Source organism: Nyctereutes procyonoides, unplaced genomic scaffold, assembly GCF_905146905.1.
Source record: "Nyctereutes procyonoides isolate TBG_1078 unplaced genomic scaffold, NYPRO_anot_genome, whole genome shotgun sequence".
Classification (NCBI taxonomy): Eukaryota; Metazoa; Chordata; class Mammalia; order Carnivora; family Canidae; genus Nyctereutes; species Nyctereutes procyonoides.
In genome coordinates this window covers 73940023-73956694 of record NW_026575140.1, presented here as the reverse complement: position 1 = coordinate 73956694, position 16672 = coordinate 73940023, and the positions used below count along the sequence as shown (strand labels likewise).

The following is a 16672-nucleotide window of genomic DNA, read 5'->3' as shown; positions in this document are numbered from 1 at the left end:
CTGCTGGTGCTTTCCTCGTGGTTCTTTTCTTTGATGAAACCCTTTAAGACCTCAGCTTCCACAAACACTCCTACCATGCCTTGCTGAGTCATCCACTACTCCTGGGACCCTCCCCCTTGTTTGTGAAGGCTCAAGCTCTTGGGTTCTTGTCACGCACTCTGTGGCCCACACAGATGGTCTCCTGGACTTTGGCCTCTCAGTTTCTTGCACCGCTCTCCACAGTGACCATCTCTTGCTTGGAGCTTCACCATAGCCTTCTGACTGGCTGCCCTTCATCATCATCACCCCCCTGCCACGTCTCTTCTTAACACGGTAGCCAGTGGGGTGCCCTTTTAATACAAGGCATCACATCACTTCTCTGCTCAAAATCCTCTCATGACTCCCCACCTTGCTCACAGGAAAACCCAAACTCCCCTTATTGCCTCTGAGGCACTATACTGTCCGGCTCCTGTTGCCCACCTCCTGCTGCTCATCCCCTGCCCATCACTCAGGGCTCCTCCTCAACACTCCTGGAACCTGCCCCCATACACTCCTGCCTCCGTTGGACCCACTGCCCCCTCTGCCCCACACGTTTCTGCTGGAGCTGCCTGCGTGGCATGTTTTTTCCTTCAGCTCCTGCAGGGCTTTCTCCTCAACTGTCACCTTCTTCACGAGCCCGTTCCCGACTCCTTTGTTTAAAACTGTACCCTCATCCCCACAGAGCTTTCCATCTCTTCCTCTGCTTTCTTTCTTTCCCCTCACCATGCATCACCTTCCAGGATACTGTATAATTTATTTCTTTACTTTATTGTCTGTCTCCCTCCACTGGAATATAATTTCCATGAGAACCGGGGCATGTAGGTTTTATTTATTGCTGGGATACAAGTGTCTAGAACAAGTGCCTGGCCCAGAGAAGATGCCATTAGTGGCTCTGGGTAATTAGTGGATTACCCCCATTTCTTGGGGATGTAAGGAGCAGGGGAAGGGTGCATAGTCCCCGATGCCATGTGCTCACATGGGCACCCATGGCAGTGGCTGCCACGTGGACTGGACTCTGAAGCATCAACTTACAGGGGGCTGCAGAGGTGTCCCTGAGATCCCAGCTGCATGGCACCTTCTGGTCTAGAAGTTTTCTCGGTGACTTCCCTGCTTCTCCTGGGGACATGGAAATCATTTGGCTGCTCCCGTGTCGTGAGAGGGCACAGCAACTCTCCCAGGCTGTCCAAGGGTCCATCTGCCAGGGTGGCTCTTGTCTTCCTGGGGCTCATCCTCGGATCCCACAACTCTACCTTCAGGTTCTGTTGTCTCCCCAGGGCTCAATTTTGGATCATGGAACAAGGACTTTCTCTCTGGGACCCACTGATATCTTTCCACCACCACCCTCCCCCACTTCTCTTAATTTCGCCTTTTCCCTTCCTGTCCCCCAGGCTGGAGGTTTCTCCTCTAGCTCGATGAGGAGGGAAATCTTGCTTTGGCTCATCTCTTTGTCTAAGTTGTGAATCCTTTCAATTTTTCTGATGGCCTGGGTTTTTGAGGTCTAAGATAAAGCCTTCCCCTTTTCTTTGCTGGGAGGCTTCCAGGGGAATAAGGGCCAAGGGGCATGGGGGAAGGAAAGGCTTGGGCAGGGGAGATTGTGAAATATTTTTAAAATGCAGCCAGGCCATGTGATGATAAGAATGACAACAACAATCTTGTAATTAATGTTTGTGAACTTAGTGTATGCCCGGTCTGCTGGGCGCTGTCTATGCTGCACCTCCATCAGTCATCCCGGCAACTCTACGTGTATTTTATTATCATGCTCATTTTCCATAAAAGCAAACTGAAGTCCAGCGAGGGGAAGGGATTTGCTCAGGTCCCACATTTTGCAAATGATGGGCCTGGGCTTTGGAAGCAAGCCTGCTGTGCCAAAGGCTGTGCTTAACCACTGTGCCTCCTGGCCCCCTGAGACAGCCCCGGAGCTTCAGGACCCCAGGCCACCAGGATCAGGTGATTCTTTCACACTCCTGGTGCTCATTCAGCAGGAGCGGGGCTGGCCCTCCTCTTCCCTGGCATGCTGGGTGGGTCTCTCCACGCTGCTCCCATTGGTAGCCTCATTCTGCAAAGCTGGCTTCCCTCTCTGCTTCTGCTTGAGGCCCATCTCATCTCCTTGGAGGAGTCCGATCTCCAACGCCTCCTCTCCCTCCTTCCCTCCCCCATCTCTCCTTCCTCCTTCCCCCCCCTCCCCTCTCTCCCACTTCCCTCCTTTCCTTCCTATCTCTGGCCCACCCCGTCCCTCCTTCTTCCCTTTCTCCCTCAGTTTGGCTTTACAAATAAAATATAAATTTAGCTAAGAGCTCATACCACAAAAAAGGAAGAAGCGATAAGTATAAGCAGCAAATGGAGTTTAAAAGTAAACACCCTGCCACGCCATCCACGGCTTTGCGGGGAGGGTACTGAGGATCTTCTGGTCTCCGCTCTGGGGGCCACAGGTGAGGCTGAGGACAGACCTCCTGGGCTCCCTCCCAAAAACAGCAGTGCCTTTTCCAATAAGCAGAAGGCCTGTAGCAATTGCACTACTGGAGATTTACCCCAAAGATACAGATGCAATGAAATGGCAGGACACCTGCACCCCAGTGTTATAGCAGCAAAGTCCACAATAGCCAGACTGTGGAAGGAGCCTCGGTGTCCATCGACAGATGAATGGATAAAGAAGATGTGGTTTATGTATACAATGGAATATTCCTCAGCCATTAGAAAGGACAAATACCCACCATTTGCTTCGAGGTGGATGGAACTGGAGGGTATTATGCTGAGTGAAGCAAGTCAGTCGGAGAAGGACAAACATGGTCTCATTCATTTGGGGAATATAAAAAATAGTGAAAGAGAATAAAGGGGAAAGGAGAGAAAATGAGTGGGAAATATCAGTGAGGGAGACAACATGAGAGACTCCTAACTCTGGGAAACGAACAAGGGGTGGTAGAAAGGGAGGTGGACTGGGGGTGGGGGTGACTAGGTGACAGGCACTGGGGGGGCACATGACAGGATGAGCACTGGGTGTTATGCTATATGTTGGCAAATTGAACTCCAATTAAAAAAAATGAGGAAAGTAAAAAAAACAAAAAAACAAAACTGTTACTTTGGAGAAACAAGCTGACTTTAAAAATGCAGGGCTTTGCTATCCTGGTGTGACTTAGCTCAAGCAGCTACTCAGATGGCGATTCCTAGGGGAGCCATCATTCTGATGGCAGTGGATGGGGGGAGACTCGGAACCAGGGGGAGGACCATGGGTGACCGACCCACCAAGGGGGCCGTGTGTCTCTGCAGGTGAGGACTCCATCAGCACCCTGGGCCTGATCCTCGGCGTGGGGCTGTCACTGCTGCTCGTTTCAGTCCTGGGCTACAGCCTGGCCAAGTGGTACCAGCGCGGGTACTGCTGGGAGGGTGAGTGTGCACCTGCCCCCTCCTGTAGCAGTTGGCAAGGCCAGGTGGGGCTGCAAACTCTGCAGCATGGCATCATGCAAAAATATTTCCTGTGCCGGCTGACATTGTTGAAGACTTGAGTGAGGGTGACGGAGCACTTGAGTGGGTGGGGCTGGGGTACTGGGCCTTCACCAAGGGAGTGGGGGCTCCTCCTCCTGGCCTGAAGCTTCTTTCTCTTCCCTCAGAGCCCACAGGAGTCCATCCCCAAGGTGTGTGTGGGCCTCGAAGCCAGGGGTAGTGGGCTAGGCAGGTGTCCCCCACTCTGGCTCCTTGGGCATCTCTTCCCCTGACTGTGATCTTGAGGTCCTCTCTCAAGCTAGCTTCAGCTTCCCTGGGAATCTCCCAGAATTTGCTGGGGTGCTCCCAGCTCTGAGCCATATCTGCGCTTCCCGTAGGCCCTCGGAGAGATGACGCCACATGCTGGGGTCCCCGGAGGTAGAGAGCATTTCTCAGACCTGCAGTTAACCTCCTCCACAGCTTCCATGAATGTTTCTTGAGCACCTACTGTGTGCCAGTGTACTTTAGCCTAATACTATTTTCTTTAAAATTCCACTTAAGGTTGGAATTCTTAGTCTCTGTTTTTTATAGATGAACCTGGAAGGCTGAAGTCACAGGGTTAGAGAGTGGCATAATCTGGGTTCAAGCCCAGGTCTGCTTCTTTGGGCTCTAAGCTAGGACTGCCTCTTTCCCAGAGTAATCGGTACCCTTAATGGGAGGATGCCTAGGCATAGGATCTGCCTCCTGAAAGTGGTGGTTCTGTCTGGGAAGATGGGGTACACCCGGATACAGGCAGGTGGCAGACAGTGAAGGGACATGGGACCCTCCCACAGCATCCTGAGGTCCAGCCCAGCCACCCAACTCCTCCCAGATGGGGTAAGGGAGCACCAGATGTTCCCAGAAGGGTGAGGGGCAGGTCTCCCTGGAGGTACTAACCCTCTCTTTTCTGATTGTCTTTCTAGGGCCTAATTTTGTCTTCAACTTGTACCAGATCCGGTGAGTGGATTCAGGGTAGATCTGAGTGGGGTTAGGTTTGGAACCAAGACACACTCTTTCTCTTCCTTGGCTCTGGTTCCTCCCCATCCCCTTGAGCAAACAAGAGAAAAGGAAGGAGCCAGTGTCTATGTAGAAAGAACCATGAATAAAAACTTGAATGTGGACAGGATTATGTAAGACCCTACTGATGGTGAACCTCTTAACATTTACCCCCAGGTAGGGAGGTAAATCCATTCTTTCATCCACTCATTCATTCCTTCATCATCTACTCATTATTTATTCAGGAAGGATCCATTGTTGCAGATGTAGTGATATTAGTTTCTAGGGGGTACAATGAGCATAGTCTTTATCTTTGGGCATTTCACTGCCTGTGGTGGACACAGGCCTGACTACAAATAATATAATCTCAGACACAATGTGGTGTCAAAAGAGAGGAGCAAATGGAGACCACCAGGGATTTGGGGAGTAGGGGGGTCAACAAGTCCCCCTGCGGTAAGCCATCTTGTCAAATCTCTGCCACAGGGCAGGCCTGCTCTTGGTCTGGCCCTGAGACATGGGCCAGTTCCTGTTCTTGGAAGATGAGTCAGTCAAGGAGTCACAGCCAGGAAGTTCTTCCCATGCTCTGGTCTAGGGAGTTGGGCTCCCAAGGAGAGGTCAGGTTCTCAGCCCCCCAAACCTGATCGGATCATCTTTTTCAGGAATCTGAAGGAGCTGGAGGTGGGACCACCCTTCACCATCAGTGGCCACATCGGCAGTTCAGATGGTGGCTATATGAAGTTCTCCGACAGGCTAGTCTGATGGGGGAGTGTCAGCCTCTGGAGCCCCAGAGAGGTGAGTGGAAGGTTGGTGAGCTCCTGAGTAAATCTAATGTTCTAATAAGGTCCTCAGATAGTGCAGACACCCAAGTCTAGCAGTCTTGAGGACTGTTTGGAATCCAAGAGATCATTCAGTTCATCCTCCACCACTTCTGGGGGGTGGATCTGTGGGAGGTGATCTCAGGTATCAAGGCTCAGGGTCATGCTGTCCCCACCACCTGCTGGTAGCAGACTGTTCCTTTTCGCCTGTGTACCCAATCCACATCCTGCCTTTCTTTCCTGGGGATGTTCTATTTCTAATCAGATGGCAGCTTCTAGAGTTGACCTTTCTGTCTCAACCTTTTGCTCTGAGTTGAAGGTTCTAGATGGCTACTCTGCCCAAGAAGGATCACTCCAGGGTGTCACTTCTGAACTGAAAGCCCAGGAGTGATCCCTGCTTCATGGCCACCTGACCCTTGGCTCACACCTTCCCTCCACTTGCTTTCAAGCTCATCTCTCCTCCATCCATTTTCTCCCTCCATCCATTTTCTCCCTCTAGCCATCCCTCATGTACCCCCAGTTTCTCTCTGAGCTGATCCTCTGGCCTGGAAGAAGCCTCACCAGAGGCAGTGGTTTAGAGGAATCCTTTCCAGGCCTCATCTCTTTGTTGCCCTCCCTTTGCTTTTTCTGCAGGAGGTAGCTCCTGGTACAGGCACCTGCCCCTCCCAGGCTCCCGGGCTGCCTTCAAGGCCTGGCCTGGTCCCTTGTGGACAGTGAGAAGTTACTCTGGGTGTACTGCAGGCCTGCAGTGGGAGGACCCCCAGGAAGGGTCTGGACTCTGGACAGAGTCCAGTAGAGTGGAAATGGCTTTCTCCTCCAAACAAAGAAAGTAGCCATTGCTCAGGAGTAGAGACTGGTTCCCAGGGGACCCCTGAGCCTGGGGAGGGGTTCCAGGTGTCCTGGAGAGCCAAGCCATCCTGGCTCAGCCTGGTGTGGGCAAGGCCTGCAGACCCAGAGGGGAGCTCTCCACGAGGCGTCCCCTAGACACTTCCCCTCAAAGGACAGACTCCAGAGGCTGGAAAACCAGTCATATCTTCAATAGGCAAAGTCATGTGGGAGTGGGGGTGATTCCAGATGCTGTTTTTAACCTTCCTACCAGAAGCCAACTTTCCCCAAGAGCTGAAGGCTGCTCTTGGTGTTTGCTCTGCCCTGCTGCACTCCGTGCTTCATTCTGGTACTTTCAACCTTCCCACACTCCTGACTACCACCTGGCTCTGCTGCTGAGGCTCAGTGCTGCCCAAACCATTTGGAGAGCAGTTCTTAAAACAGTCTAGAAGCATGATCTTATTTTCTAGGTTCCCGCGATGGGTGGGCATGTGTTGGGGGCGGAGATCTCAGTCTCCCTGTGTCGTGTGTTTCCTGTGCCAGGCTTGCCCTGTGACGGGAAGGGTGGACCAGAAACAGTGGGAGTCGGGGAGGAACCCAGGCCAGGCTAAAAACAACAACAAAAAACCCCAACCAAGGGTAGCCCTGGTGGCTCAGTGGTTGAGCATCTGCCTTCAGCCCAGGGCGTGATCCTGGAGACCCTGGATCGAGTCCCACGTCGGGCTCCCTGCATGGAGCCTGCTTCTCCCTCTACCTGTGTCTCTGCCTCTCTCTCTCTCTCTATTTCTCATGAATGAATAAATAAAATCTTAAAAAAAAAAAACCAACCCAGCTAATGCACAAGGGAAATCACAAACCAAGTGTAGATTGGTGGACAGCAACACTGTTTGCCTTGTGAATCACCACTTTTTCCTCTGGTCTGCCCTACTGGACCCAAGGTGGCGTCCACACCTGGATGTTGTCTCAGGAGGCCCTTAATGCAGAGTCCTTCTATCCAGAGAGGCTGTGCTCCCCGGGGGCAGCTGTGGATGGAACAAGGCCAGACAGGAGCCCAGCCGCTGCTGAAACTGCAGGCAGAACTACACCCAGGCCAACAAGACATGTCCTGGGGAGCCCAGGACAGTGAGAAACGAGGAGGAGAGAAGTCATATTATTTGTCTTTCTATCCTCACTTCCTGGGGGCCTGGTTTCTTTCTTGCTTTGGATTCTATTTTTTTTTTAAAGATTTTATTTATTTATTCATGAGACACACACACACAGAGAGAGAGAGAGAGAGAGAGAGAGAGAGAGAGAGAGGCAGAAACACAGGCAGAGGGAGAAGCAGGCTCCATGCAGGGAGCCCGATGTGGGACTCAATCCCGGGACTCCAGGATCATGCCCTGAGCCAAAGGCAGGCGCTAAACCGCTGAGCCACCCAGGCGTCCCTAGCCGATTGTGGAGGAGGGAGGAGGGGAGGAGAGGGGAGGAGAGGGGAGGGGAGAGGAGAGGAGGGGAAAGAGGAGAGGGAAAGAGGAGGAGAGGTGAGGGGAGGAGGGGGGAGAGGGGAGGGGAGGGGAGGGGAGAGGAGGCTTACCAGTCCCTACCCCTCACTTCCTACCAGGACTGGGGGGCCACTCTCCTAGCCTAGCCCAGCAATGACTTAATAAACTAGATTTCTGAATTTGGAGGTCTTCATCTGGGCTCCAGAATTTCTATCCATGAGTTGATGGTGGTGGGGCTGAGCCCCTCCTGGCTTCTGGTCCCTCCTTTTCCTGAAGTCTTTATTGGGAGAGCAGGGAGGAGGGGGGATTGACATCCTTCCTCAGATTTCAGATTTCGCTGGGCCCCATTCCTTAACCCACAGGCATCATGATGCCCTGTCTGGGGCTGCCCCAGGTCCCTGAATACACTCAGGACTCAGTGACTTTGGGGAACCGTGGAAAGACGAGGCCCAGGCCCCATGTGGTCCTGCCCCAGGTTTGGTGGCTTCAGGTAAGGGCATGGGGACAGCTGCCGAGGGCTGGGAGAACGGAGGGTATTTCCCATCCTCAGGAGCGGAACCGAGACTGGGCTACTTCCTCTTTTGGGGTCCTCTGACGTGTTCCTGGTCCCCTCTGCCTCCTTCTTGTTTTCCTGACTTCCGCAGTCCCGCTGGCTAACGTAACGCAGCACTGCCCTTCACCCCAGGCCTCACCCGAGGATGCAACATGTTTTGGTTGAGAGCCCTAAAATGGCAGCTTCCAGCTTGTCCAGAAATGATTAGGGAACCAGTACCTAGAAGTCTGGCTCCAGGTCCAGTGGGTCTGGGGGGCGCCTGCGCCTCCCCTAGAACCTTCCTCTCCTCCTAACTGTTCTTTCCACTGGCCCCAAGAGCCAGGAGGCAGGCAGGAGGGCCAGCACTTCTATGGGCTGGCCACCCCCCAGGCCCTCTGCCACCCTGTTCCTCTTTGGTGTCTTTGCCAGGAAGCCTTCCGGGGATGCCTTCGCCCTCCCTGCCAACCCCTCCTTGGCACAACTAGTCTCCATGGTTGACTCAAGTGTCATCTTCCCTGTGGCTTCCCTGAGGACTGCAGACTGGCTGCCACCCACTTGATCCTGGTGGCAAATGGCCACGTTTCTTCCATTTGTCCTGTTCCCTCACCAGGGTGAGCCCTTGGCTGTCAGGGTTACGTCCCAGAGATCTTCAGTAGCCACTAAAAGTGGAGCATGTAGGAGGTACCCAATAAATGCCTGCTGAGTGGAGAAGAAACACCCAATGTGGTTACGGAAAGCTGCCTTGTCCTAGAGAAAGAAACCCTGGTGACCCGAGAAGGAGCAGGAACTGCTTGCACAACACACAGTCTCCAGAGAACAAATTATTTTTGTGCATGTTACTGTGGCTTTAGCCTTGTGGCAACCGTGTGACGTGGGGCATCATTCCTGGTTGCGTATTGCATATGGCAAGACTGACGCTCAGGCAGGTAGCACGCTTTGCCTAAGGCTGCACAGCCGCGAGCAGCACCGGAGTCTGCGTAGAGGTGGAGGCCTCGCAGATGCAGCTTGACCCCAGGCTTAGCGGGATGAGGATTGAACACTGGAGAAGAAGGTCTGGTCTTGACCCACCCTGCCATGCTGTGTGGCCACGGGCCAGTCACTCACCACCATGGGCATGTATTTTAGCATCTGGACATTAAGGGATCGGACTACTTCTCCAAGGCTCCTCTCTTTTACCTGAAGGAAAAAGGGATTTTATCTGTTCATGTGGGTTTTTTTTTTAAGGGTCTTATTTCTTTACCTGGGAGAGAGAGAGAGAGAGTGCATGCGCACATGTGCACATTTGAAGGGGAGGGGCAGAGGGAGAGCGAGAAGCAGACACCCCACTGAGCAGGGAGCCCAAGGCAGGGCTCCATCCCAGGACCCTGGGATCATGACCTGAGCCAAAGACAGATGCTTAACCGCCTGAACCATCCAGGCTCCTCTTTTTAAAAATCTCTCTTTTCTTGGTGTCTAGCATAGGGCCCAGCACATAGTAGGTGTTCACTAAACAAAAGATACAAGTACAAAGTATAGTGCTTTCTGACCTAGGAGGTGACAGGTGACCACTGCGGTTCCTTTAGGTCCTAATAGTTTAGGATCCGAAATACTCCTCAGCCTTTCTTTGACTTTGGATAAATCTGAGCAGCACCTAAGACTGGGTCATTCCCAACCAAATCCTTCTTTACCAGTGAACTGACGTTTGCTAAGCACGTATTTGAGCTCAGGGCAGGGGCTCCGTATGCAGTCTCCCTTCATCCTCAAGGGTGAGGGAACAGGGGGTCAGGGCCCGGAGAAATGATTTGCTGAAGGCCAGGCCAGAATGTGTTTTTTTTTAATAATGGTTGGTCAGCCGCTTAAAGGCTCTGCCCAAGCTCCTAGCTTCCCTGAGCTCCGTGGGCCCCAAGGCACAGGCCCCTCCCGCTGGCCTCTGATCTCTCTTCTGGTTCCCCTGGGGCGGTGAGAGTAGCCCCTGTCCTCAGCTCTGAGCTTCTACTGACCCATTTCTCAATCTTCCCTTAATTTTTTTTTTACACCCCTTCACCTCCGGATCATCAAATTTTGCCCCTTTTTTACGCCAACTCAATTTTCACTTCCCCAAGGAGACTTCCTTAAGATTGGTAGATCTTGTTGTCTTCTTACTTTTTTTTTTAAGATTTTATTTATTAATTTGAGAGAGAGAGAGAGAGAGAGCACACACAAGCAGGGGGAGCAGCAGAGGGAGAGGGAGAAGCAGACTCCCCACTGAGCAGGGAGCCAGGTATGGGGCTCGATCCCAGGATCCTGGGATCATGACCTGAGCCAGAGGCAGAGGTTTAACTGACTGAGCCACCCAGGTGCCCCGTCTTCTCACTTTTAATTACAAATACTCTCTGGCTCCTATAACTGAATTCCTGACTTTCCCCTTGTATCCATTCATTCAAGCAGCTTCTAGAATATGCCTGGAACTGCTAGACCCTGTGGGGGTATCCAGTCTCTCTTGAGATTGACTGTGCTCCCTCTCTGGATGGGTGCTTTCTGCAGGCAAAATTCAGCTTCTACCCTCCCTGAATCCTCTCCAGTAGCTTCTATGGCTCTGGCCATAGCCAGGAATGTCTCAGGAATGTATGTTGACAGTTTCTCAGTCTTGTCAGGGAACCTTGGGCTTTGCTTTATTGTTGGTCCAATCTTGAGTGCTCTGAAAACCAAGGCTTTTGATTTTCTCTGCCCATGCTCAGTCATGTGCGACCCTGTGGTCATCACCAGATACAGATCTAGACACAGCAGACCCAGACAGTGACGTATTCTGTGTAAGGGCTACCTTAAGGAATGATCAAACCCAGGAAGAGACTGGGCAGGCGAGGAGGGGGCTGTGCTCCCCTGGGGTAGCCATGCAGGGGCCAGCGTCTCCTGTGCCCTCTCTGTGCCCCAGGGCTCTGAGAACCTCCGAGTGGGAGCACATAGGTGTATCATTACTAAATTTAAAAAACTGCTTAGTGATCAAAAACTGTCTAGAAGCAGTGAGATTCAAGCAGATTTGGTACAAAACAGGAAGCCAGTGGCCTGGTGAATTCTCACATTTGGGGACCAGAAGTGAAAATGTTCTGTGTGCCCAGAGTAGCAACAGGCCAACAAAACAACAGGTGGGGTGGCGCTGGAGGCCAAGGCTTTGCTGGGGTCCCTGTCTCCTGGATTTTTACCTGTAGGGGTGTGGGGGTTGTCTTGCCTTCCCCAAAGCCTTAAGTTAAGGTTTTTCATATATAAAAGCAGGGAGCCATTGGGAAGGAGATGGGTGGAAAAGGGAAGAAGCCTCATGTTTCCAGTGTCACCCCAGTAGCCGGTGGGCCCCGGTGCCTTGTTTGTATAAGGCTGCCATCTGACTCGAGGACACTGAGGTCCCTTCCAGCTGTGAGGCTGTTGCAGAACGTGGGTGACTTCAGTTCCACAGGGCTGGGGGAGGGGGCAGGGGAGGAGGTAGCAGAGACACCTGTGTGCATGTGTGTGCGTGTGCATGTGTGTGGACGTGCTGCAGAGCTAACCCAAGGAGGAGAAGGATCTGTATTCCCAGAGGGCCTGCCTAGGCCGATGCTCAATGAATGTTTGCTAAAGGAGTGAATGACTGCGTGCTGAATATTTTCACGGTCCTTTGCCTGGCCTCCTGACCACATCCCCTTGCTCTAGGCTTCCTGTTTGGTCTGTAGCCCTGAGTCCCTACAATACCTAAGAGCTGTAGGGCAAAAATTGCAGGGAAAGGAATAATTATGGTATAATATGACTAAGCTGAGACGACGACAGGCCTGAAAATAAAATTCAAGTCAAATTTATGTATAGCCTGCTTTCTTTTGGGCTCAGTCTAATGTCTCCCAAGGACCCAGCCAGCCTCAAGCTACCATTGCCTGCATTGCCATGTCATGTTTGGCTATTCTACTTCTTCCACTCCTTCCATATGCTTTTCCTTGTAAGAGAATCCATTTGCTGTGCCTGCGTTATTCATCAAGCTCACTGAGCACCTCTAGGTTAGGCATCGGTAGGGCGTGAAGGATACAGAAATGAGTCAGGGAAGTTTCTGTTCTCTAGAGCTCACAGTGGAATAAGTGTACATTCCATGGTATTTTCAGTGGCAGCGGGATGGCCTGGGCAGTGCGGAGAGAAGTCGGATTGAAGAGTACTCTGCATTTGGCCGGGAAGACTGAGGCCCAGAGCTGACATGACATGATTGAGAGCTGGATGAGCCCAGAACCCACTTCTCTTGAGTTCCAGGCCAGCCCAGCACTCTTTCCACTCCGTGGGGCTGCGTCTTTGCCCATGGGGCGTCTCCAGACAAGCAGCCTGGCCGTGGAAGCCTGTCTATGGACTTGCCCATTAGCCTGAGTGACTCCTGGACACTCCAGTCACATGAGGGTCCTATTTCCTTCCAAAATACATCGTGCCATGCAGTGCCTGCTGGACTACATGTGTCACCTCTTTGCCCTGAGTTTGAATTGTGGGCTCAGATTTTATAATCTCTCAAGTTTTGGGAGAGTCTCCCAATCTTAGCATAATTTAATAAATGTCTCTTCACTCTTGTGAGTTCAGTCCAAAATATGTGCACTGAACACCCTAGGTGGGTCACACACTCCATGACCCCTGTGGACATCTCCCTCACAGCACGAATAGCAGGTGCCTCAATGTTCTGCCTTACATCCTGAGCTCCACCCCTCATTCCAGACATTTCTGAAGGGGCTCCAGCTTTGTGCTCATAAATCTCGACTCCAGTGCCCACTGTACATCACTTGCTGTCTGCCCTGGCTCCTCCCGTTCCGGGGGAGCCCATGCAGCCCCGTGCACCAGCAGTTTGAGAGAGTAACACATCTGGGGGAAGCCTCAGCCAGTCCAGAAGCGGATGGATCCAGGGCCTCTCCTGTCAATGCTCAGGGGACAATTGGAAGAGGTCTCTACATGTTCCAGGGAACATTCCAGTGGGATCAAGACCCAGATGCTCCCAGTATTACCGGCTTGATAATGCATCCTTATTTGGGCTTTTTCTTCTCCTGGTATCTCACCCTTGTTCCCAGTGATCATCTTCCAAATAAACCACCTACCCACAACTCCTTGAATCAGGTTCTTACTTCTTGGCAGGGAAGATCTAGGCTACGCCTTGCATTATAAGTTTATCTTTATTTATTTACTTTCTCATTCATTCAGCACATACAAACCTATGTGCTCTTGGCTGTGGGCCTGCAGGAGTGAGCAAAAGAGAGTAAGTCTCTGCCTTCATAGATCTACTTTACTGGGAGAGAGAGACTATGAGCTAATAAACAAATAGGTCATATCACTTAAAAAATAAGTGTGCTGAAGGAAAAAAGCTGGGGCTAGGGAAGGATGTCATGGAGACAGGGAGGATATTTGGATAGGGTGGTCAGCAAAGACCTCCCCAAGGAGGCTGCGTTTAAAAAGATACTTGAACAAATGATCTGAGGTGGAAATGAGCTTGAAGTGGGGTGGGCAAGGGCGAGAGTGCAGGAGGTGTTGTGGGGGGGAATCGGCAGATACTCACTTATTGGAGTTTAGTCTCTCATTTGGACCAGAAGCAAAGGAGAGGGCTTTCAGCCAGGGAATCACATGACCTGAATTATATTTTATAAAGATCACGCTGGCTGCTGTACTAGACTAAGCAATGCTGTATGAATCACACCTTAGTAGACTAAGGCAGCAGGCGTGGAGGCAGAGGGACAATAAGGGGTTGAATAGTGGTCCAGGTGAGACCTAGTAATGGATTTGACCTGGATGATAGTATGGGAGTGGGGACCAGTGATTGCATTCACCATATATTTGGAAGGTAGAATTGATCGGACCTTCCTGATGGATTAGATGTGGAATGTGAAGGGATGACTCCTGGTTTGTCCTGTACAACTAGGTGAATGATGGCATCATTAGAAGGGGAAGACAGGGAAGATTGTGGTGTGTGTGTGTGTGTGTGTGTGTGTGTGTGTGTGTGTGTGTGTGTGTGAAATCAAGCACAGAGGTGGTAGCCTGCTTATCCTTGAGGCAGGAGGTCAACAGGTGAGTATTCTTCCTGCAGGTGGGTTGTGGGGGATGTGGCCTTCTCTAGATCAGTGTCCTCATCTCCACGCCCAGGTGTATGCCCCCATCTGGTGGGTCAGCATGAGCATATCTGAACCCCCAGCTCTGAGCCCTCCCCTCCTGCTAGGCCTGTGTCACCAATTGCCAGAGGTTTTTTTCCTGGGGTGACTTATCACAGGGAGCCAGGACTCGCCACCTCCCCTCTCCTTGGTGCCATGTCTCCCTTCCTTGTACATATTTCACTTTCCTCATCACTCAGCCTGCCATTGAGTCTTGCCAGCGCTCTCTGCAGAATGCCTTTTGAATGTCACCTGCTCTCCATTCCCGCTGTCCTGCTCAGTATTGTCATTGGATCGGATTTCCATTTAAGCCTGTTGTGGACTGAATGTTTGTGTCCCTTCCAAATTCATATGTCGAAGCCCAAACTCCTAATGTGATCATTTATCAGGAGGTAGGGCCTTCGGGAGGCTATTATGCGTTAGATGAGGTCATGAGGGTGGGGTCCCTATAAGAAGAGGAAGACAGGGGTGCCTGAGTGGCTCAGTTGGTTGGGCGGCCAGCTCTTGGTTTCAGCTCAGGTCATGATCTTGGGGTCCTGGAATTGAGCCTTGCATTGCGGCTCCTTGCTTGGTGAGGAGTCTGCTTGGGGATTCTCTCTCCCTCTCCATCTGCCCCTTCCCCCTGTTCAAGGATGTGTGATGTTTGCTTGCTCGCTCTCTCAAATAAATAAAATCCTTTAAAAATAATAAAAAGATTTTATTTATTCATGAGAGACAGAAAGAGAGAGAGAGAGGGACATAGGCAGAGGGAGAAGCAGGCTCCCCTTAGGGAGCCCAATGTGGGACTCAATCCCTGAACTCCAGGATCACGCCCTGAGCCGAAAGCAGAGTTTAACTGCTGAGCCATCCAAGCGTCCCTCAAATAAAAAAAATCTTAAAAAAAAAAAAAAGGCAAAGAGACCAGGGTGCCAGCCTAGCCAGAACTTGCTCTTTATTCTTTCTCCTCTTTTCTCCCTCTCCCTTCCCTCCCCTCTTCCTCCCATGAGGACAAAGGAGAAGGGGACTTTCTCCAAGCCAGGAAGAGAGCCCTCACCAAGAACCAAACTGGCCAGCACCTTGATCTTGGACTTCCAGTCTCCAGAACTGTGAGGGATGTTTCTTGTCTATGGTAGTATGTTTGCAGCCCAAGCAAACTAAGTCTCCTCTTCAGCACTGCCCCTCGTCTCCGTGCCTTGCTTTCCCGTCTTAGTTCCTTTCACGGCACGTATCACTGATTGTAGAGATAGATCTGCTAGTCTGTTAGCTTGATGCTTATCTTCATAGCCAGATGGCTCCCTCCAGGAAGCGGCACCTCTTTTATTTGCTCTGGACCCCGGGCCGAGCACTGCGTCCGGCACACAGGCACTTAAAAATGTCTCTTGAAGAAATGAAATGGGTCTCCCTATATCCTGCCCTGTCCCTTCTGACCCATGCCTTATGCTTGGTCAGGGTTATCTTTTTAACACTAATTTCACCCCACCCAAGCCTTCCTTGTCAGAGTGTTTATTGGGCCCACCCCTGCCCCCCAGCCCCGCCTCTCGAATGTTTACGGGAGCTAGGTGAACTGAAGATCCAGCTGATAGTGAGGAAAGGTGCTGTGAATCATTAATAAAAATGCATTTAATTTCAAATTGTGGATGTGCTTCAAAAGTAACCTTGAAACCCACGAGCACTACAGGAAATGGATGAGTCACGCCTCCCACTACCTGGTGTCCTCTAGGCTGGGCTCAAGAAAGTCAAGCCCTCGCTTCTGAACCTGCCTCTCATGGTCACCAGTGCGCTGTCCTGTGGGAGCGCGGCCTGGAGGCCCCCCCGCCGCCGTCCCCACGCAGGGCCCCGAGAGCTTCCCCCAGCAGGGCACTGTGCGCTCTGGGGCCGTGACCGCCCTCTGCCACCGTGTGTCCTCTGGGATTGCGTGTGCCTCGCAGGTGGGGTGGGGAGGCGGGTCGAGATCTTTCTCGGGGATGACAAGGAAGACTTTGATACAGCTATTCAGAAAGCTGGGAAAACACAGTTCAACAGAAATTTCCTCTTGGGTCAATGTTGGTCCACTTCCCCTCTCCTTACCAAGAGGAAGTTCCATTAGCTCATAGAAACCCAGAATCACACATTCCTCAGCCTGGAAAAACCCTCGAGGGAGATTACTCCGTTTAAGAACCAATGGGGCCTTCAGTGGGGGACCTGAATCCAATTTCTGAGAAGCCCGGGAGTGTCTGAGCAGCAGGTGCATGAAGGACTCAGTTTCCCCCACAAGCCCTGCTGTGCTCAGAAATGAAGAGACCAGTGCAAACGCCCGTTGGTGCTTCCCAAGGGACGCCAGCCAGGCCTGCAGCGGGGCCCCCGCCCTCGGACCGCCTTCTTCCAGCTGCTCTGCTTTTGTCTCTTCCAGCCCAACTGGCAGGTTGTGGATGCCTCCTCTTACTCTTTCTCCCCCTCAAGGGCCTCTTCCTGGGGGCAGAGGCCATCTCCAACACCCACTTCCAGGAGAAA

General features: G+C 51.9%; 1 protein-coding gene across 1 annotated transcript; it reads left to right on the top strand.

The window, feature by feature from the left end:
• The first annotated feature begins 1850 nt into the window (after positions 1 to 1850).
• SMIM35 (small integral membrane protein 35) lies at positions 1851 to 13168 on the top strand. The gene is made up of 5 exons (XM_055305278.1): positions 1851 to 1965; positions 3283 to 3399; positions 4398 to 4431; positions 5130 to 5262; positions 12200 to 13168. The coding sequence occupies exons 1-4, from the start codon at positions 1851 to 1853 to the stop codon at positions 5227 to 5229; spliced, it is 366 nt and encodes a 121-aa protein (XP_055161253.1). The 3' UTR covers positions 5230 to 5262; positions 12200 to 13168.
• The last annotated feature ends 3504 nt before the right edge of the window (positions 13169 to 16672 follow it).